Source organism: Leishmania martiniquensis, chromosome 4 (assembly GCF_017916325.1).
Source record: "Leishmania martiniquensis isolate LSCM1 chromosome 4, whole genome shotgun sequence".
Taxonomy (NCBI): Eukaryota; Euglenozoa; class Kinetoplastea; order Trypanosomatida; family Trypanosomatidae; genus Leishmania; species Leishmania martiniquensis.
This window is the reverse complement of record NC_090139.1, coordinates 75,427-96,284: the sequence shown is the minus strand read 5'-3', so window position 1 is coordinate 96,284 and position 20,858 is coordinate 75,427. Positions and strand designations below refer to the sequence as shown.

Below are 20,858 nucleotides of genomic sequence, written 5' to 3'. Positions count from 1 at the left end.
GTGATCTTGTGTGCACACCACATTGCAGAAGTGCATGCATGCGGGTGAATGTGCGGGTGTGCGTGTAGACGTATTTGGTGACGACAACGAAAAAAAAATAGGAGAAGGCGTGACGGCAGAGAAGGTGCGTGCGAGCGAGTAGGCGCGAGTGGGAGCGTCATTGACTTTATTGGGGATACGAGTGCAGACTGGATGTAGTGGTGCTGGTGACGGCTTGAAGCATTGGAGCCTGCGTGCGAGGGGGAGGGAGGACGAACGTGACTCCATGTGGTTCTCACCACCACCCTCCTACATCTTCTTCTGGCCTTCCTCCTCCTCCCCCCTCCCCCTCCTCGCCTGCCGGTCTGCATCGAAACGGAACTGTACTACAGCCATCGTGTGACTCCACGGGCTCAGTTTTGCACGAGCGGTGTCTGTCTGTCTGTGCCTGTGTGGGGAAGGGAAGAGAGGGATGTACTAGTCTTGCGTCCACAAGGACGGGATATATACATACACATACACATACACACACACACACCTACGAGCATCAATGTATACGGGCACCAATGACCGCGCGCACCTAACAAATCCGCACCAGGGACGGAGCGGGGGACATGGTGACGACTGTGCTGGTTGGGCTCGTGCATGTGTGCCGCAGAGGGCAGGAAAGCGGATGGGGCAAAGGGAAGCAGAGATAGGGACATTCCTTTGAACACAACGAAAAGGGGAGATGAGAACGGCGCTGCAGCCGCTCAGGTGAGCTCCACACGACCTTGCCTGAGAAGGTGCGTTTGTGTGTGCGTGTGTGTAGGGGTGGGGGGTTGGGGGCAGCAGCGACAGCAGGAAGAAGGGGGGAAGGTGCGGCTGCGGCCCCCCTCCCTCCCCCCAACCCCCACCCACACAATACGCCCTTCGCACACAAGTAATATCAGCACTGCTGCGCGTGAAAGGACGACGGCCAAGGGCCGCTCCACTATCATTCCCCCGGTGTAGCCCCTCTCGATTCCGCCGCCGCCTCTGTTTCTCTTGTCCGTTCCTCATTGACCGAGAGAGCGATGCTGAACCTCACCTGCGCAGTCACACGGGTGACGGCGACGGCTGTGCAGGGAGGGGGGTGGGGGCTTCCAACGGGGGCAGCTGCGGGGGCTGCCGCTTGTCCCTGCCGCCATTCGCCTCGAGCACCCCGTTGGCTGGGACCGAGAAGGTGTTCCACATAGTTTCCGTGTCCGCCAGCGTTCGACGCGTCTGCGCCATTGCGTCGTCCTGCTCCAGCTTCTTGCGGTTGCGGAGTGTACTGAAGACGCCGTCGGCCGATGCGTGAAGAGCTGGCTGCTGCGGCGCTGCTGCAGCGCCTGCCGCGGCCGATGATGCGCTTGCAGCCGCCACGCCTGCTCGCAGCGACCCTAAGGGGAGGGGGGGTGCCGGCGGCTGATGATTCATGGAGAAAATGCTGCTCTCGTTGGCGTGCGCAGCGCCCTTGTTGTCCTCTGGTGCCCGCTGATGCGCTGCTGGCGCTGCGCCTGAGTGCGGGCGTACCTCTTTCTGCGTCACGATGCCTTGCAGCTCACGAACTTTGTCACCCACCCCCCGCTGGCGGCGCAGCTGCGACACCAATTGGTCGCGCTCCTTCTCCTCGGCAAGCTTCGTGGTTAGGAGGCGATTTTGACGATGCAGTTCGCCGACGGCGTCCGTCAGCTCCTTGAGCTGCCGCTGCATGCGCGCGCGCTGCGCCTCCAGCTGCATAAGGTCCGCCTCCTTCGGGGCCGTGTCGATGAGGTCAACAACGTCGCTGCTGGCCATGTCGCTGCCGCTGTGTGGCGCGATGGCACCACACGTCGCCGGCGCGACTTTCGCGTCGCGGTCGTGCTCTCCCGGAGACACACCGCTGCCGTCAGCCGTGCCGACGCCGCAAAGCTGCTTGCACTGCGCCTCCATCTCCAGCGTCAGCAGTGCGCGGTGAAAGTGCTGGCCGGAGATGTACTCGAGGAAGCCCACCTCCGTGTGATATGCCTCGAAGCGGTACGCGACGCGCACGTCGGACAGGTGCGTCTTCGCGACGTCGTTGCCGGCGCTGCTGGACAGGAAGTACATGGCGCCCAGCCTTTCCTCCTTAAACTTTACACTAAAGTTCGACAGCAGCACGCTGTTGCGCGCCACCTCGGAGAGGTCGTTCGGGCTCAGCTTCCATATCTTGGACGCAATGGAGTACTCCTCCAGCAGCGGCTCCTGCGTGTGGTGGTAGAGCAGCGGGCTATCCGTGCCGAGCGAGACGCGCAGCCCACGCCTGAAGAGCTCGGGGAAGGGGTTTTGCAGGTAGTTCAGGTGCAGCTTTGTGTTGTTGCTGAGCGGGCTCAGTGTTACCCCAATCTGGGCCAAGTAGAAGAGGTATTGCAGCGGCGCGCTGTCGGCGAGACGCACGCCATAGTTGATGCTCTGCGCCAGGAGGAAGCCGCCAATGAGATGGTCGAGGCTGCCGGCCTCGCCGCAGCTGGGGCGGAAAGAGAAGACGGAGAAGCGGCGTCGCTGGCGGAAGCGGTTCAGAGAGCGCAGGTTCGCGTATAGGTGATAGAGGTAGTAGTTGTACGGCGGCTCCTCCTCCGTGGTCCACTCGTGTGGGGTGCGCATCGCCAGGTGCAGCGGCACGTCCGGCCGTCGCTCATCATCGACACAGTCAAAGGCGGCAATGTGATTGACGAAGTGGAAAAGTCGGGGGTCACTGTTTGGGTGCAGTGAGATGCGCCAGAGGGGCTCGAAGACGTGCTCGAGGTACTCGGCGAAGCTTGCGACGCGGTCTGCTTTGCGGAGGGAGCTGTAGATGCGCGGCACCTGCACCACCCACTGATTGTGCGAGGAGGACATGCCGTGCGTGTCGAACCAGTGCGACAGCAGCGCCCACTCCTCGGCACTGGCGCCGTAGATGGGCAGGCGACTCTCCGTGAACGTGTGCTGATCACGCGACAGCTCCTCGAAGGTGCGCTTCGTCAGCTCCGCAAAGTAGCGACCATTCATCTGGTTGTCGGTCTTCAGCAGCAACGTGAGCAGCTCGTCCTGCCGCTGCGCCTCTGGCGCGAACGGGTTGTGCGGTGCACCGCCGTCGCTTGACGTTGCGCCTGCCTGCACGTTCAAGTCGTCCACCGTCAGCGAGTTCGCCGAGATGTGCAGCTCCGAAAGCAGCTGGCGCAGAGTCTGCGGTTCCTTGCCTTTGGGGTGCGACACAATGTCGTCGCCGTTGTGCGTCGTCTTTTCCACGATGAAGGCGAGCAGCTGACGCGCCGTCATGCCCGTCTCCATGCGAATGTTGTTGTCCACCTTGGTTGACTGATAAAAGTCGCGGTTATGCGACGCGCGCGCCGCCGTGCTCCCGAGCTCGCGGCTGTGATTCACCGCTGCGTGCAGTTTGAAGCGGTGCTCCAACAGCTGCAGACGTCGAAGCGCGAAGTCGCGGACACGGATGTGATCGATGAGGTGGCGTATCTCCTCGACATGGTTGCAGAAGTCCGTGTAGTGATACATGTCCTGCGGCAGGCGCGGAATCTGGTGCACCTCATGCGGCACAATGATGCCCTCCACTGTCTTATACTTCCACTCGTCCTCGTCGAACTGCAGGCACGAGTCGGCGCCGAGCGCGGTCGGGGAGGCGCTCGTGGCGGCAGATATGTGCCTCCCGCCCATTTCATCGTGATGCGACGACGACGGCACGATCTTCTTAAAGGCCCACATCATCGACTGCGTCGGGTGCGGCAGCACCGCTTGCGGGTCGCGTATCAGAGCTGCCAGCCAGGCGGCTTTCACATCGCTGACGCTCGCACCATCGCCAGCGGCGGCGACAGCGTCCGAGGAAGGCTGGGGCAGCAACGGCAGCGAGCAGTATTGGTGGCGCAGATCCAGGGCTCGGTGCAGTGCCTGCACGAGTTGGGCATTTTGGATGTCGTGATCGAAGGGCCCCATAAGGGTGGCGCGCGGGAAGTCAACGGCGGTGTCCAGCACGGCGTACGGTGCCTGCAATGGAGCCGTACCAGCTGCCCCACCGGCCGAAAGCGTGCTCGCTTGTGCACCGGAGGCTGTTAGGACGTTGCTGGAGCGCCGACCCAGTGGCGACGCCGTGGCACAGCGACGCGGCGCTGCGGCCACATCACGGCGGGCCCCGCCCTGAGCACCCTCCAACGACGACCCGGCCTCAGCGACGGACCCTGCCGGGGAGTCAGGAGGAGGGAGCAGCAGCTTCCGCTCCGCCGTCCACGACTCGTGGCGTAGCTGCAGTCGTGCTGTGGGCACGCTGGTCAGCTCGGCCGCGTTTGCCCGCCAGCCGTCGCGCATGAACCCTGTGCCAACCCACGACGCCTTCACCTCATCTTCGAACGACGACATGCACACGGAGTGCAATGCCATCTCGCTGATGTCGGTCGGTGAGAGGCGGTGAACCTTTGCCGCCGTCGTGTACTCCTCCAAAAGGGGCTCGTGTGAAGAGTGGTAGTACAGAGGGCTGAGGGTGCAGAGCGAAACACACAGGCCGCGCCACAGCAGTCGTGCCACAGGGTGCTCGTTCAGGCTCGTGGTGCCGAGGCTGCTACGTGCCATAGGACACATGGCCACACCAATCTGGTGAAGACCGTACAGGTACTGCAACACCGGCTGCCGGTCCAGCGCCACAGCGTCAACGACGACGTCAGCGATAAGGTACGACAACAGCAGCAGACTCGCGTCGTGCACTGAGGACGTGTTTGGCATGGTGGCGCTTGATGCCACAACACGCAGTTGCAGCACGTTCTGCCCACGACGGCGGCGCAGGGCGTTTAGAGAGCACAGGTTTGCCCAGATGTAATAGCACAGGTACGCAAGAGAGACGGGCTCCGTGAACGGCGTGTCAGCCGGACGCCGCCGCGTGTCTGTGCTCGTCGCCTTCCCGTGCAGCGCCCCGGCATCGGCGGGCGCGACGCCACCGTCGGCGCCACCACCGCTCGCGCGCCCACGCCCGCCACCAGCTGCCGCGGTGCTGCCCACAACATCCGCGCTCTCGTTACCAGTCAGGAGGATAGCGCCGGTGTGCTGCAGCAGCGTTGCGAGGTCCACGTATTTCGGGTCCTCAGGCGCCAGGGTGGCCATGAACAGAGGAAGAAATATGTGGTCGAGCAGCTGCTGGTAGTTGTCGAAGTTCAGCACCTCATCGGGACTTGCCCCAGGCGGGAGGGCAGCAGCAGAGGGGGCGCTCCCGCTCGTCACCGAGCCGGCGGGGCCGCGGCTGCTGATCGAGCGACCGCCGCGCGCCTCACCGCCGTCTGTGCAACTGACACGCATCCCGAAGGAATAGGACGCCCCACTCGCGACACTGCCGCCGTCGCGGACTCCAGTATTGCCGCCACGGCTGCACCACTTAGTGACTGGGAAGGTAATCTGGAACTGGTTGCTGCAGAAGTTGTCGAGCTCGTGCGTCCGCACCCACGCGGCTATGCTCTCCCACTCGTGGGCGACCGCGCCCGTGATCTCGAGCACCATCTCGGTCGCTTGCACGCCGCCCGTGCGCAGCTCGTTGCGCATCAGGCACGGCTGTACCGCACCTGCCAGGTACCCCCCTTTATGCGGAGGCCGATCGGTGGAGAGAAAGAGGCGCAGAAGCGCCGTGCTGTGGCGGCCACTGCTGTTCAGCGACGGGTCCAGCGCGTCGTAGTAGGGCAAGGCGCGGTTCACCGAGGGCTGCAGGCCCAGCCCCTCCACGGTCAGCAGATACGGGTCGGGAAAGTCGAGCAGTTCGCAGACGCGGCCCAGCGTCAGCTGCTCCTCACCCGGTGCTACCACACCACCACCGGCACCTGTCGTGGCCAGCCCACTCCCCCGCAGCGTGTTGTCGGACACTCCAACGATGTCATCACCGTGCTCGTCGACGGTGCGTTGGATATACTCTACCAGCCACTGAGCGTTCATTGCGGTCGAGGCACCGACGCACGTATCGACGCGGCAGGCGCTCGCGAAGAGACCCCCGCCGCGGCGGTAGCGGTCGCTGTTCTCTTCCACGTCGGCGTTGTAGAGCCGGTGGAGCTGATACTTCTCCTCCAGCACTTCCAGGCGGTACTTGCTGGCAGCAACGCAGGAGGGGTGCTGAACGCAAGCCGCCAGCGCGAGCACGTCGGCGTGGAACTGCGCCCACGAGGCGATCGGCGTCTTTTCGTCGGACCAGTAAAAGACGCCGTCCACCTGCTGAAGGGCGGTGGGGCCCGTCATGGGCAGTGGCGAGGGGATCGTCTGTGGCTGCTGCTGCTGCTGCGGTGGCAGCTGCGACAGGGAAGAGGGCTGGGACATGTGCGGGGCACCTTGCAGTGACTGCGTCGTACGGCACGCCTCGGTTGCCAACGTCGCAGCGCTGGTGAGGCTGTTCGCTGCCCCGTTTCCACTGCTGCCACCGCCCGTTTCGCAGAGGCCCTTGTCAACGCCCTTGTACGTTTCACGCATGCGCAGGGCGCCGAGAAGCAGCGGCTTTGCCGCAGCCATCTCAACGCCACCGTCGTCGTCCGGCAGCTGCAGTGTATATACATTGGTAACCGCGGGCGTGTTGCTGGTGTTGCCCCCAATGCTGTTCGCTGTCGCCGTACCAACGCGGGCTGCCGCCTGACCGCCCCACATTACATTGGACGCACGACGGTACAAAAGACTGGACGATCGCAAGCGCGACTGCGCTGTCACGACGCTTCCAACGCGACTTCTGGAGACGGAGGTGATGGGCGCGCCGCCACCGCTCGGGGTATTGGAGAGTGAGGGAGAGAAGGACCGGCGCCACGGCGTGAGAGGCCCACCGGCCGTCACCAGGAAGAACGGCGCGCCGGCTGCAGCACCACCAGCGCTAGCGGAGGCGCCCGCGCCACCTCGATGGTGGCTGGCGGTTGACGAGGCCTCTTCCGTGCCGCCCGTCACGCTAGGGGCGACGAGTATGCGACTGCTACTGCGAAAGGCTGCAGCAGGGCTGCCGCCGCTGTTGCTGTTGTCCGTGTGGTCCTCTGCGCATGCGGTGGAGGTGCGGTGCTGCCGCCCAGCGCAGCTGCTGGAGGAAGCGAGGCTGATGGCCTCTTCAGTGCTGAGACGACCACTCATCACGCCCGAAACAACGGAGACGAATGATGGGCAACCCACCCCGATTGGACGAGCTGCGCTTGTGTGCGTGCGGCCGTGACGTCTTGCCTCCTTTTCTTTCTTTCTGAGTGCCTCTGTTGGTGAATATATATATATATATACACGTTTGTATGCGCGAGCGCGTTTACGCCAACGACAGGTCAGGAGGCAGACAAGCAGAGATTCCGGGGAAGGAGCAGTGGAAGGTTGGGGAGAGAGCGTTCGGGGCCAGGTGACCGGGAAGTTCGGTGATAGCGGCTGCGGAAGTGCGTATGGCAAACGGCGGCCCATCCCCTCACCTCCCCTTCCACCCGCCACTCGCGCTGTCGACGTGCCGGCCCCATTGGCGGCGCGCCACGGAGGCGAAAAAAAAGATACCCAAACTGTTACGCGCCACGCACATGGCTGTTTTCCCGATTCTCTGGGGCACTCGGTGCAGACATGCAGCCGAGCCACAATGCCGGGCGCCCTATTCACTATTCAGTGAGGAGACCACCGCTGTAGGCACGCGTGTACCTTCGCAGCGTCTCAGGAGAGGCGTCTTGCGCCCCCCCCCACAAGGGCGCGTACCTGTGTAAGATGTGCTGTGCGTTCCTGAACTTTGGGCTGATAGTTGTACCTCTCGTGTGTCTCTTCAGTCACTGAGACGTTAGGCTGCCTGCACAACAGAACACCTGAAAGTACCGCGGGATGAGCGGCGCGAGGGAGGAGAGGGGGGGAAGAGAGAGAGGGCCGCGGTTGCTTCTGGCGATGCCTTTGCCTCCCCCTCCCCTCCCCCCTCGCCATCACCGCCTCTCTTTCCACGCCCTCTGCACATTCATGAGCCGTGCGCGCGTACCCGCACACGCACGTGCTCGTCCGTGAACCATCGCCCTAACCCAAACGCGGCAAAGCGCTATCGGGGTCACACTTCCTTAAATGTCCGTCACCCCCACCGCACCTAAGCCGTGTGTCATGTACCGCTTTGGCTTCTTGGCGTGTGCCGGAACCGACTTCATGCCGCCACACGTGGGGTCAATGTCGATTGGCGACTCCCAGACGGAGCGGCCGGTCAGCAGCACCTCTCGATCGACGTAATCCACCACGTTCGAGTAGTTGTACTGCACCACCTGCGCAAGGTGCTTCTTGGTGTAGAGGTCGTACTGGTACTTCCACTCCGGCACGTTCGGCCACTTCATGAGCGTCTCCTCCTGCGCCATCTCGCGGCGGAGCGCCTCCTGATAGATCGGGTCCACGGCGGCATACGGCTGCGGCGTGGAGGGCACCTCCTCTTCCACCGACAGCACAGTCGCTCCGTCGATGGACGTCAGGCCGAGAGACTGCACGTAGGCCAGCCCGTCTTTTGCGTCGTAGGTGACGCGCACCTCCCACGGACCCTCGATTTCGTCCGGGTGTGTGGGGCGCGGTACGTCAGCCGCCTTAGTAAACCGCGGCGCCGTAGTGGTGATGTTGGGGAAGTAGCCAAGCTGAATGATTGCCTTGCTGAGAGCAGAGCGCTGCTGGTACCTTATGTGCTCGAGCGGATTGCGCGGGGGCGGGGGCTGCGTTTTCGGTGGCGGCACCGGCAGCTGTGCTGCCTTGACGACGCCGTGGGCATCCGCGCCGTTGCCATCCTTGCCCTTCGACTCCGCATCCGATGTGCCGGGCCGCCCACTGTACACCCCTGGGGCCAACTCCACTACCGCGTAGTCGTACACGCTTGCTGGCTCCGTATTTTCGGTGCCGCTGCCAGGCCACTTGTAGTACTCCTCCACATCGCGCCGCTCCGTGACGTACTGCTGCCACAGCTGCTCCGCGTCGCGCTTCTGCGCCAGCACCTCCTCGGGCAACTGCATCGTGAGCGTCACGATGCCCTTATGCGCCTCGAACACGTCAAAGCGCCCCAGCAGCTCTCGCAGCCGCTCCTCGTCGACACGGCGGCTCAGTGCCAACTTCACCGTGCTTGTCGGATTGTGGGCACCAGGTGGTGGTGGTGGCCCTGGTGGATAGCGGTAGATGCCTTTGGCGAGGCGCTCCGTGAAGATGCGCACCGCCTCGGCTGTCGCCTCCGCGTCGCGCTCCTTCACCACTTTCTTGAGGTTCTCCATTGAGTTCTCCACCATCTTCAGCCGCGACGGTGCCGGCATCGCCCCAAGTTCTTCCTGGTGCCGCTGGTAGTGCTCCTTGATGGTGCTCAGCATGTTGCGCTCCTTCAGCAGGGACAGCCATATCTGCTGCAAGTCGGCCAGGCTCTTGCGGCGCAAGCTCTCCACCGGCCACGCCCCGCCCGGGATGGCCGGCCGCTTGTTGTTAAGGAAGTTGCCGTCGACAAACTCGTAGAGGGCCGCCACATTTGCACGCCGCGCAGAGCGCCGCATTTCCTCTTCGTATCGACCTCAAACTTGCCTCTGTACCCATGAAGGTGTGCGTGCTTGTGCGGCTGTGCCACTCTCCACCCGACCACGCCCGCTGCCGACTGGGGAGAAACAGACAGACAGACACGCACGCGCGCGCGAGACACGCCAAAGGCCCTCTTCTGCATGTGATGTGCAGGACACGGGCGAAGGAGTGTGTGTGTGTGCGTGTGTGTGGCAACGCCGAGGAATCGCATGTATGCGTGGACGGGAGAGGGAGGGGAGGGTGGCAGTGGTAGGGATAAGGACAGCATCGTAGGTAGCAGAGGATATATGAATCCCCCCACCCCCCACACATGTGCGAACATAGAAGCACAGATTGTTCCATCGCGTGTGACGCCTGCGTGCCTGCGTCGGGAGTGCGGACCTGCCGTTCGCTTGTTCGGTACGGATGCCGCTCACACGTTCGTGACCCCCCCTCCTCTCCTCTCCTCTCTCCCCCGCACGTGAGCGTGTGGGGGCCACTCGCGGCAACGTAAGCGGCGGAGAGAGAGATGCATTTTTGTTTTCTTTGGAGTGTGCAGAAGACAGGCCAGCGACGTGAGCTGCGAGTAGAGCGCTGACGCGCATCGCTGCCGTAGCTCCTGCTTTCATGCCTCTTCTGCCATGACAGAGCGCCGCCTCTTCCTCTGGACACCAGCCGCCGGCTACGCGAACATGCGCTGCATCATTTCTTTCTCCTTCGCAGCTTCTGCCTGACGACCATGCGCGACGGCTCGGGCCAACGGCACCACCGCCGCATCCAGGGCGTCACTACCATCGTTCGGGGCACCTCCACCTGATGCCACGGTAAGCGTACGAATGTCCGCCTCGGCCAGTGCCCAGTTGGAGAGCTTTACGTGGCAGGAGGCGCGGCGCAGTAGCGCCTTGCCAGCAGGGGTGTCGCTGAAGCGAGCTGAGGTACAATCTTGCGCGCCTGCATCGAGAGCGGCTCGTAGCGCAGGCTGCTCCAGCACAGCAGTCGCACATTTGACCCCCTCTTCGTAACGCCCCAGTTTCATGTGGGCCAGCGCGAGGTTGTTGACCGTGGCGGCGTACAGCTGGGTCATCTCCACCCGGAGCTTCAGCAGCGCTGCCTCAGCTGGCGGAGATGCGAGCGACTCGCTGCCCGTCGCCGCGCTCCTTGGCTGCTTTCGGCGTTGCTGTTGCTGCAGAATATGCACGAGCCCGCTGTTACCGCCAGCATCGCTGCCGCCGACAGTCGCGGATCCCAGCGCAGCGGGAGAGGCGGACTGGGCCACATCGGCTGGCAGGTATTCGGCCAGGTAGAGGTACACCTTCTTGTACTCGAAAGAGGCTCTGCGTGGATTGCCGGCTTGCAGCGCAGCGTTACCCGCCGCCTTCGATGCCTGGGCTTGCTGCAGGCAATAACTGGCCCTGGCGTACGAGTGGGGCGGCGCGGACGCGGAGGAAAGGGAGGAGGACAATGATATGTGCATGAGTGCGGTGTATGCGTACTGAGGGAAAAGCCTCGGCGTCTGTGTGCGGGTGTGTATTCATGTATCCGACTGAGTTGGTGCGCTGGCCAACTCCTCACGGCGGCAGTAGGTGAGCTGCTTCGCTACGACGAGCGTCGTTACTGTTGGTGCGCGTCAGCGTATGGGGCAGCGAGTGACGAGTGCACGAGGCGGAGAGGTGGGCGCGATGGAGGAAAAGAGGCTGTGGCAGGGCGCAAGCGAGAGGAGGGCCATGCCGATGCCGTTGCCTGTGGAAGAGAGTGCGCCAGATGGCGGCCGTCGTGGGCGCCACGACCCCTTCGACGAGGCTCAAGAGCAGTGAGACGAAGAAGGGAATTTGGCCGCCTGCACGCGTGTGCACGCACCCATCTCAACTTGTACGTGCTCGATTAGCAATAGGCGGAGCGACGTCGGGGGCCGGCATAAACCACAGAGAGAGACACACACACGCACACACGGAGAGGCTCATTGGCCCCTCCCCCCCTTCCCCACCCCTCCACAGACGCACGCACACACATCGTCCCGGCCTCCTTTGCCCTCTGCGCCTGACTCGTCCTTGGATCGTTTGGGAGGGGAGGGGGCGCACCGTCCGCCGCGCCGCTGCGCCTTACTCTGTTCCGCTTGTCGAAGCGCAAGCAGAGCACGATTCATGTCGGCTGGCAGCGCCGCCTGCACCACCACGCGGCCAGACACCTCCTCATCGCCCCCCTGGGCCGCACCTTCTGCCGTCACGAGCATGTCGATCGCGTAGGCGTGGAGCGCGGCTCGGTGCATGCCGAACGTCGTCCCTGAGTGACCCGCGGCCACCCCGGCGTGGTAGCGCGCGTCTCCAAGAAGAGGAAATCCAAGCTGCGCAAAGTGTTGCCGTATCTGATGCCGCCGCCCGCTGTGCAGCTCCACCTGCACGTAGGCCACCCCGGCAGACGCAAAGTACTCGAGGACGCGGTAGCGCGTGATGGCATGCCGCTGGTCCTGTAGAGCGGCATGCAGGGAGGCGTACTGCTGATGCAGGTGTGGGTGGGAGGAGCGAGCGATGGGGACGCTCAATGACAGCGACAGCGTCGAGGCGGCCTCAAAGGATGAGGGCGCTGGACGCCGGCGAATGGAGGCCACTGTGGCGCCAGCTGCGTAGACCGGTGCGCACACAGCGGCGCTTGCCATCGGGGATAAGAAGGGCGACACGCTAAAGAGCGGCGCCGCTGCTCTGTCGTCGCTGCACGTCGCTGTGTTGGCGCTGAACGAAGAAAAGGGAGGCCACCGCTGGACGAGCGCCCGGTACGTCTTGCGCATATGGTGCTTGTGAATCATCGCGTCGACGGCGCCGTGCAGCGCCGCGGCGGTGCGGGCAGCGAGCACGACGCCACTCGTGCCGACATCGATGCGATTTACAAGGCCCTGTTGACGAAGAACCGGCACACAGGCGGGTGGAGCAGACGGTGGCAGTGGCAGTGGCGGCGGCGACGCGCCAGCGTCCCGATGCCCATGGCTGTCATCCGAGACGACTGCCCCCCGCCCCCTCCACGGCAGCGCACACGTCAGAAACGGGTAGACGAGGGAGGGGTAGTGGGCGTGCAGGGTGCAGTTCACGCCGGCGGGCTTGTCGACCACGTACAGCCCGTGCGGGAGCATCGGCGGGGACGCGATCACAACGATGGCGTCCGGCAAAACGTCCGCGGCCAACGGGGCCGCCGCGCCTGTGGGCGTGGCCACTGCGGCCGCGCACGGCTGAGTCTGTGGGGATGCATGCTCCTCTGGCTGTGGGGGGTTCGATGCTGTGGGCGGAACGTGGAGGTCAGGGCGGCGGTAGCGGTTATACCAGTAGTCCGTAGCGGCTTGCAGGTCCACCACAAAGAGGTCTACGGCGAGAGGAGGCGCGACCGAGGTCGACGAAGACGCGGCTGCGGCTGCGACCTTGACGGCGCCATCCGCCTCACCTCCTCTCTTCCACTCCACATCGTCACCACGGATGTAGCGGGCGAAGAAGGCCTCCGTCGTGCGCGTCGGGTAGCGGTCAAGGCGCCGCAGCGTGCGGCCCACAAGGCGCGCGGCGGCGTTGTGTTCCCACTCGGCCGGTGGCAAAACGAAGGACGGCAACACCGATGCGCTACCGCACCCTTCGTCTGCTGCCCGGGAACTCGTCGCGGGAAAGGCAGACACGACGGCGCCGTCACCGCCACGCAACGGCTGCTCCTTCCCGTTTAGGCCTGCTGCTGCCGCCGCCTCCGTGGCCGCCACTACGCGCTTGAAGAAAGAGGGGTGAAATAAGCCTCTGAAGTAGGCAGCCACCGCGTGCGCCTTGTCATGTGGTGCCGTGAAATAGAGCACCTGCGGCTGTGGGGGGTGGGAAGGGGAAGCGCCCCGCGGGTTGGGTCCTACGCTTGTGTGTGGGCCTTTGGTGCGAGGTGCACTGGGGAAGGAGTGAGGGGCACGCGCTGCAGTCTGCAAGGGCGGCGATGGCCCTCGGGGCAGCTGGCTGAGGCACTGCAGCAGAAGAGCTGTGACGATGGCGGCGGCGCTTTCTGGAGCCAGCACGACAAACCTATCCTCCTCCAGGCCACCCTCACTGCGCTGTGTGTCCGAGGAGTGCAGCTCGTCTGCCAGCACGCGTATCAGCTCGCGTAGCGCGACACCGTCGCTGTCCGCAATTTGGCTTAAAGTTTCGCAGTAGAGAGAGAGGTGGTAGTTGCGCCAGTCCTGCGCGGCGGCACAGAGACGGCTGAATACGCGAGGCGGCACCACGTGACGGCCAGTAATGTCTGTACTGGCACTCGGCGTCAGCGACGACGACGAGCCTGAGAGAAAGCTGACGGCCATAGCGGATGCAGCAAAGGAGCTTGTTGATAGTCCGGCCGCTGCGTATGCCTCCGGCGGGGGCGGCTGAAGCAGAGCGATAGCCGTCTGCGCAAAGGCACCTTCGACTTCAGCGACGATCGAGTCACCGTCCCTGTCACTCGCACGTTGTCCTCGCTCACGTTGTTCAGCGGCAACCGTGCGTGCGACCATGTTGCTGCCGAGGGTAAGGAAAAGGGTGTGCACGTAATCGTGCAGGGCTGCGTAGTCGGCAGCCACGCTGAAGAAGAACGCCGCGCACATGTGCGTGCGCGCGTTGCGCAGCACCGTCGGTATTCTCAAGCTGTCTTTCCCAGCCACCTCCAGCACCTCGCCGAGCACACAGAGCATGTACCACGGCAGCTTCTCGAGCGCGTTGCTGCGAAGGAGGTAAGCTTGGGGCATTGCCCCACTCGGGACCTCTCGGTCCTTGCCGCCGCTGGCGCGCTGTGATGGTCGTCTCGGTTCCTGGAAGCGGACGAGAGAAGCTGGGAGGTGGCGCGGGAGGTGCTGCAGCACCCACAGGCGACGCCGCAGGCGGACCACGCACGTCGGCGGGGCGCCTGTGGCACGGCCGGCCGCTACCTCTGCAGCCGCAGCCGCCTCCAAACGCAGCGACGGTGACGCCGTCACCCCATCCCCTGGAGACCTCTCCCGGCAGCTGCTTTGCTGCTCTTCCGCAGCTAAGGAGCGCTGCAGCACGCGGAGGCCAGGCGACGGCGGATGTAGAAGCAAGCGCATCTCTGCTGGCGTAACGGGGGCAAGGGCAAGCCGCCGCGGCAGCGACCGAAGCGCCCCGCCGGACGGCGTCACAGATCGTCGGTGCGGTGGCGGTCGCCACCGCACGCGGTGTCGGCGTAGCACCGACGCCGAGGAGAAGAGTTCCGCCACGGACGGCCGCTTGGGGGCGACGGAGGATGTGCCGTGCAGCTCCGCCGGTGTCCCGAAGACAGGCGAGGGCTGCGCCACGTCAGATGCTGGAAGGTGGTCGATGGCAGTCCGCCACTCACCCTGCAGCAACAGCGCTCCCATCGACTTGTCCTCCGCCCGTGCCTCTACCACACCCTCTCGACCGTCAAGCTCGTCCTGCCAGAGCTCGCCGTGGAGCAGTGGCTGCTCAGCGTCCATGGCGTCACTCACGGCTGCGGTATGCGCGCTGTGCCGCGAGTGCCACTGCTGAAGCTCCTTGTACCATGACGAGGCCCACTCAGCGAGGTGACGCTCAGCCTGCGCCGTAGCGTCTTCGCTTTCTCCACGGTGTGAGGATGCTGCAGCATCTTGCCACATCACCGAACGCGGCACTGAAATAGCACCACTTCCACCAAGAGGCGCGGACGCTGTCAGCAGTTCCTCCACCACCGTGGCGTACAAGCGGTGGTAATCCCACGTGGCGACCCGCGCGGCTGCTGCGCGTACGCCATGCAGGAGGGTCGCGTAGTGCTCCAGCATGCGGCGCTCCGTCAGCGGGATCGCACCACCCACCGTGAGGGGAGAGCTTGTGGTTGGTGCCGTCCGTGGGCTCGAGTCGAGATGGTGCCCTTTGCTGCAGCTGTCAGCACGCTCTTCATATCCGATGTCCGCAAGCGTCGCGACACTACCACTACCACTACCGAGACGATGCAGCGCCCCAGCATGGGAGGGAGAGAACACACCAGGCCGCAGTGCTGCGGTGGCCGACACCGGTGTCTGCGCTACCGCCTGCGCGGATGGCGCATGCAGTGCACACCATCTGCGAAATGCCTGCGCCGCACGGATCGCATCTTCGAGCTGACTGCGCCTCCTCGCACGATCGGTGGCGTGGCCGTAGCCAATACGATGTGGGCTGGCAGATAAGCGGGTTTCCTCAGTCGAAGCACGCTGCAGCGCATTCGACCGACCTGTAGCGGGTCTACGACCATCGCTATTCGATGCGTGGCCGGCGAGGCGCTGTGATGCACCGTAGGACGCCGCTTGAGAATGCCGGTCACCATGCACAGAAGAGATACGCCGCGGCTGCAGTGCCCACAACGGCGATGCTGCTGCTCTGCACCCAGCGTATTTCAGGCACCGGGACACTGTCATTGCATCAAGCGATGACGGAGCGACGACCGCAGCTGCTAAGTGAGCTGCGCGCGTGGGAGCAGCCAGTGTGGCGTGGGTACGTGTGTCACTAGATGAGGGCAAGAGGAGAACGGAGAGAGGGGTACGGAGGCGCTCGTGCAGAGACACGTACGCCTATGCGCGCGCGTGCCTGACTGTATGTTCTCCACTCTGTTGCGCCCACCAAGACGTGAGAGCTGAGATGTTGGCGCATGAGGAGAGAGGTGTACGATGCCAGCCTTGAGTGCCTGGGGAGGGGGAAGGAGAGGGGGAGCGGCGAGTCATGTTAAGCGGATACACCACGATGGGTATGAGGGCGTGGCGGCCCCCTCACTTCCGGTCTGACTGTCGCTTCTCCACATCCCGCAAAGGCCTCTTCGGGCCAGCCGCTCGGCGCGCGAGAAAGGAAGTGGGCGTGGGGACGATGCACACCTCCACGTCCAATCGAGCGCGCGGCGGAAATGAGGTGGCCAAGAGGAGTGGAGGGCAGGAGATGCATGCGTGCGCAGGTAGACCACAAGGCAGCCTTTTTTCTTTCGAGATGATTGCAGCGTGCGCGTGAGTCTGAATACCCCTTCCGCCTTCTCGCCCTCTGAGTGTGCTGTGCGTGTGCGTGTGTGTGTGTGTGTGCCGAGTATGAATGCACGCCGACACGCCAGATGCTTCTTTCTACACACACCCCAGAAGGGCGAGAGGCGAGAGGGAGTGCGCGAGTGAATGCCCCCGAGGCAACATACACTGGCAGGCGTCGTGTGCGACGCGTATACAAGAGCACATCGATGTGCCTGTAGACGCATGCGCAGGTCCGGTACGCCAGCGCGTTGGCGAGGGTTGCGGGCGCCGCTCCTTGCGCCATCGCAGATGAGGAGACGAAGGAGGTCGGGGTGGGCGGGACCCCCTCTGACGGCACGGACACTCCCAAGTACGCGCTGGAGAGAGGGATGGGGGGAGAGAGGGGGAGGGGGAGGGGAAAGAAGAAGAGAGCGCAATCGCGATTCAGTGAGTGTTCGTCGCTCGCCTTCACTGTCGACAACACGCCTCAGGTAATAGTGTACAGAGATGCGCACCTGTCTGCCTGGGTAATAGGCGGCGCGGCGCAGCATGCGTGCGAGTGCGGGTGAGTCCGATCCGCCACAGCAGCAGGCGCCAAAAGCGACGGCCTTTCCAACGAGACAAAAGACTCGGCCGGCCGTGACGTGACGGAAAGAGGGGTGAGGGAGCGGCCGGCTGCACTGCCTCCTCCTCCCCCTCCTCCTCTCCCCCGTTACACACACACAGAGAGAGAGACCCGTGCGCACACCCAGTGTGACACTCCACACGCCCCACGAAGAACGAAAGGAGAGGGGTGGCGGCGGCGGTGGATTGCGAGAAGATGTGCGCGGGAAGGGAAAACCGTTCGTCAGCATCGGGACTCGAGCGGAGCCCCGCAGACTTCTTCTCACCCCCCCGCGCCCTGCCTCCCTCACCCTGTCCAGGCTGCTTTCGCGGTCCCCACGCCTGTCTCCGGTAGCAGCCGTGCGGTGCCGCTTCTTTCGCACTTCCTCTACCGCGACCTCTGCTGCGGCCTCGAGGCAGTCGACCGCTCTTTCAGGCTCTGTCTCACGGTAAAGGAAGCCAAGGTTGTACGCGATGAGACGGAACACTAAGCGTACTCAACACCACTCAGCGGCACCCTCACCGCCTCACGCCATGCGTGATCGAGGTAGTTGTACGCGCACTCGAGCGCGGTGCCCTTGCACTCAGAGAGCGCTCCGGACGCGCGGGAGATGAGCGACTCGAATTTCATGAACTGGTAGAGCTTGTTGTCCTTCGTTGTGTACACCTGCAGCGCTGTAGCGCGCACCGTCGATGCGGGAAGCTGCAGGAAGAAGGGCGCGTAGCCATCCACAGTCTCGAGCACCACAGAAGGTTGAATAGAAGCGATTTCGGCGAGAGAGATAATCTGCCTAATCCCAAGAAGACGCTGCCGCCGCTCAACGTTGGCAGGGGCGCTTGCATTGGCGCTGGCCGCTTGTCGGGCTGCCGCGAAGGCGCCCATGACGGCTTCCGTCGTCTTGGCGATGCTCGAGGAGGTCTCCGCGAAGAAGCACAGGTAATGACGTGTGATTTGGAGGTGACCGCTGACCGAGTTGCCGCCGTGCATCGCGCAGCAGCGGTAGTCAGCCAGCAGCACTTCTCCCTGCTCCGCGAGCTCATAGAAGTGTAGACGAAAGCGGTCACAGTCGTGCTGGTACTCGAGCTGCCGCATCTGCGCCTCCGTTCGGGTCGACACGTCTGTGGCGCCTTTCTCGATGGATATGACTGCCTGCGAGACGGCCTTTTTAAAGCTGGCGAACATTTCGCCAGAGCCGCCGGAGACATGCTGCTGTCGCTCCTCCTTCCTGCTCAGCTTCTCCTTCTTCTGGGCAACAGCCTGGCGGTGCTGCTCGTCAGGCGTTGGGTCTGTGCACGCCGGCGCAGGCGCTGGAACGGCCCCGCTGTAGGTCAGCGGGATAAGCTCAACATACTGGTTCTGCATCGCTGGCTGCCTCTGCTGTTGATGCGTCTCTTATCCGATACTGTCAAGAAAGAATTTGCTGACAGGTGCAGCTCGTTCTCACTGAACACACACGCACGTACACGAACAGCAAATCACACGCGCACGACTAAACGTGTATGTGTGTGTGTGCGTGTGTGAGCGGGGAGTGCCGGATATACCGCGTCAGAGCCCCGAAAGAGAAATAGTTGTTGTGATGGCTGTTGGAGAGATGCTGAGGAGGAGCTTCGTAGAGGGCGGAGAGACGGGGAGTGGTTTGGACGGCGAAGGCAGAGTGTATGTGTGTGTGAGCGAGCGGCAGTGCAGGGCAGAAGTAGGGAGCGTGGGGCGGGCGCAAGGGCGCTCGTGTAGCCGCCTTCTGAAGGTTGCACCCTAAGACCGACGAGTACGCCATCATGCAGAGTTGCATGCGCGTGTGCGCTTGTGGGTGGGTGGGTGGGGTGGGGAGCGGTCCGAAGGAAGAAGAGGCCCACACACACACACGCCTTCATAACTTCTGCTGCGGCCCTTCGGCTTCCTGTTCACCACCTCTTCCCCCCTCTTCTCCAATGTGTGCAGGGGCGGAGGACGACGCTGATGCGTGGCTGCGAGATGGGGAGAGATAGAGGGAGGGAGGGAGGGCACTGAGGACAACTTCCAAACGCGAGAGGAAGACAGACGAGAGCGCAGGGCGAACGCACCTATGCCTTATACGAGCACACAACTAAGCGAGGCGACTCGGTGCATAATATGCTCGCGTGCGTGTGGCCCAGGGAGGGGGAGGGGGAGGGAATACACATACCGACACGCACGCACCGGCACATGCGTGTGGGGGAAAGGCTTGAGACACAAAGAAGAAAAAAGGACAACACTGTGCACGAAGGGAGTGGATGATGCGTAGAGAGAAGGGGGGAGACAGAGAGAGGGAGAGAGAGGGCACCGGACATCAGGGGACTGTGTGTGCGAGTGCGCGTGTGTGTGTGTGTGCATGAAGGGAGCAGAAGGCCCCCCCACCCACAGGTCGATGTCTGCGTCTCCTTCGTGTGCACCGCTAATTCTTTTCCATTCGCTACGTCTGGGGAGGATCTGAGTGGCGACGTACCCCCTTTCCCCCTATCTCCGTCAAGGTGACGGCTGTGCGCGTGGGCGTAGGTGAGACGAGCAACCGAAACGTCAGCCCAGCCAACGCGGTGCCGGTGGAGACAAGGGCGCAGAGGGAGAAAGGTGAAGGGGGAGGGGCATCGGCGCGTACACATGGGGAACGCACGCGTGTCTGCTTTCCTACGCGACTACGCACCGATGAAGCTTACCTTTGACGCCCGGCGACGCAGCGGCTGGTCAGGTGTCGCGCGTGGTGACTGCGATGCCATGAGGTTACCTGAAACGCGCGTCTGCTGTGGCGTGGACGGGGCCGGGGACGCTTGTGGCGCGAAGAGGGAGGAGCGTGCGCAGCTGTCGTTATACGAGTAGTTGTACGCGCTTGCTGAGCTGGCGTTCACCGGCTGGAGGTGGAAAGGATTGACGCTCATGCCATACGGCAGCGGCGTGGCCGGGAACACTGGTGCTGCCGGCGGTGGCTCCATCATCTGCTGCGGTTGACGTATCGAGGTCATGCTGGCGGTGCTGCCGTGATGTTGCATCATCTGTGACGGCGACTGGGTGCCCGCCGCTAACCGAATATTCGGCTGAGATGCTCGCTTCTGGTTGAGCGAGGCCGATGACGTGGCGGCTGTAGACGGGGCTCGGCGGCTGGCCTCACGCATCAGTGTGTCGTTCACGTTGGCAAAGGCGTATTGGAGCTTCCAGTACATCTCCTCCAGCACCGCCACCTTGCGCCGGCAACAGAACGTCACAGCAACAAAGCACATGAGACCGACCATAAGAACACCACCCACCGAGAGGAGTAGAAGCGAGAAAAAGTGCGCCGCCTTGGCGTTGGAGTTGACGTAAACGACCGGTAATCCAACCGACGCTGTGTCTTTCGAGCTAAGGGCATAGGCGAAGCCCTCGCCGCCCGTGCTGTAGTACGCGTAGCCGGCGAAGGCCACATTTGTTAGCGACGCCATCGCTAACGGGGCTCACGCAGCGCAGCGCGTCGCGTCGCGTCGCCTCTCTCTCCCAGCCGGACTTCAAAGGCCCGAATGGAGACGAAGACACACGGCGCTGTGGACAACGTCTGTGATGAGAATGAGGAAGAGAAAAAAATTTTCTTGAAGCGAGCGAAATATGAGAAGGCGGAGAAAGCTGCGCCTGTGCGTGCACGCGTTGCCGCCAAGGGGCCCACGTGCACGTGTGTGTGTGTGTGTCAGAGGAAGAGGGGGGAAGGGAGGGAGAGATGGGATGAGGAAGAGGCTCGGAGGTGCTGGAGCACGGTGAGCGGACGAGGTGCGCATGCGCATCTGGCTCCCGCTTCACTCCCCCTCTTGGGCATAGGCACAGAGACGCATCCACACATCGTGGGAGAGGAGTCGACCGGCCCCTCTGACAGCCTCAAGTATCAACGAGGGA

General features: G+C 63.5%; 6 protein-coding genes across 6 annotated transcripts; all 6 read right to left on the bottom strand.

Moving 5' to 3' along the window:
• Nucleotides 1-1,056: 1,056 nt before the first annotated feature.
• Nucleotides 1,057-7,059, bottom strand: LSCM1_07417 (uncharacterized protein; the record flags this gene model as incomplete). Its single annotated transcript, XM_067324787.1, has 1 exon — nucleotides 1,057-7,059. One exon carries the CDS (start codon nucleotides 7,057-7,059, stop codon nucleotides 1,057-1,059), a length of 6,003 nt encoding a protein of 2,000 aa, XP_067181394.1.
• Nucleotides 7,060-7,991: 932 nt separating this feature from the next.
• Nucleotides 7,992-9,434, bottom strand: LSCM1_07416 (uncharacterized protein; the record flags this gene model as incomplete). The annotated part of the gene is made up of 1 exon (XM_067324786.1): nucleotides 7,992-9,434. The coding sequence occupies one exon, from the start codon at nucleotides 9,432-9,434 to the stop codon at nucleotides 7,992-7,994; it is 1,443 nt and encodes a 480-aa protein (XP_067181393.1).
• A 683-nt stretch (nucleotides 9,435-10,117) lies between these two features.
• LSCM1_07415 (uncharacterized protein) lies at nucleotides 10,118-10,909 on the bottom strand (the record flags this gene model as incomplete). Its single annotated transcript, XM_067324785.1, has 1 exon — nucleotides 10,118-10,909. The coding sequence occupies one exon, from the start codon at nucleotides 10,907-10,909 to the stop codon at nucleotides 10,118-10,120; it is 792 nt and encodes a 263-aa protein (XP_067181392.1).
• A 483-nt stretch (nucleotides 10,910-11,392) lies between these two features.
• LSCM1_07414 (uncharacterized protein) lies at nucleotides 11,393-15,817 on the bottom strand (the record flags this gene model as incomplete). The annotated part of the gene is made up of 1 exon (XM_067324784.1): nucleotides 11,393-15,817. One exon carries the CDS (start codon nucleotides 15,815-15,817, stop codon nucleotides 11,393-11,395), a length of 4,425 nt encoding a protein of 1,474 aa, XP_067181391.1.
• Nucleotides 15,818-17,477: 1,660 nt separating this feature from the next.
• On the bottom strand, nucleotides 17,478-18,353 carry LSCM1_07413 (uncharacterized protein; the record flags this gene model as incomplete). Its single annotated transcript, XM_067324783.1, has 1 exon — nucleotides 17,478-18,353. The coding sequence occupies one exon, from the start codon at nucleotides 18,351-18,353 to the stop codon at nucleotides 17,478-17,480; it is 876 nt and encodes a 291-aa protein (XP_067181390.1).
• Nucleotides 18,354-19,639: 1,286 nt separating this feature from the next.
• On the bottom strand, nucleotides 19,640-20,416 carry LSCM1_07412 (uncharacterized protein; the record flags this gene model as incomplete). Its single annotated transcript, XM_067324782.1, has 1 exon — nucleotides 19,640-20,416. One exon carries the CDS (start codon nucleotides 20,414-20,416, stop codon nucleotides 19,640-19,642), a length of 777 nt encoding a protein of 258 aa, XP_067181389.1.
• Between the last annotated feature and the right edge of the window lie 442 nt (nucleotides 20,417-20,858).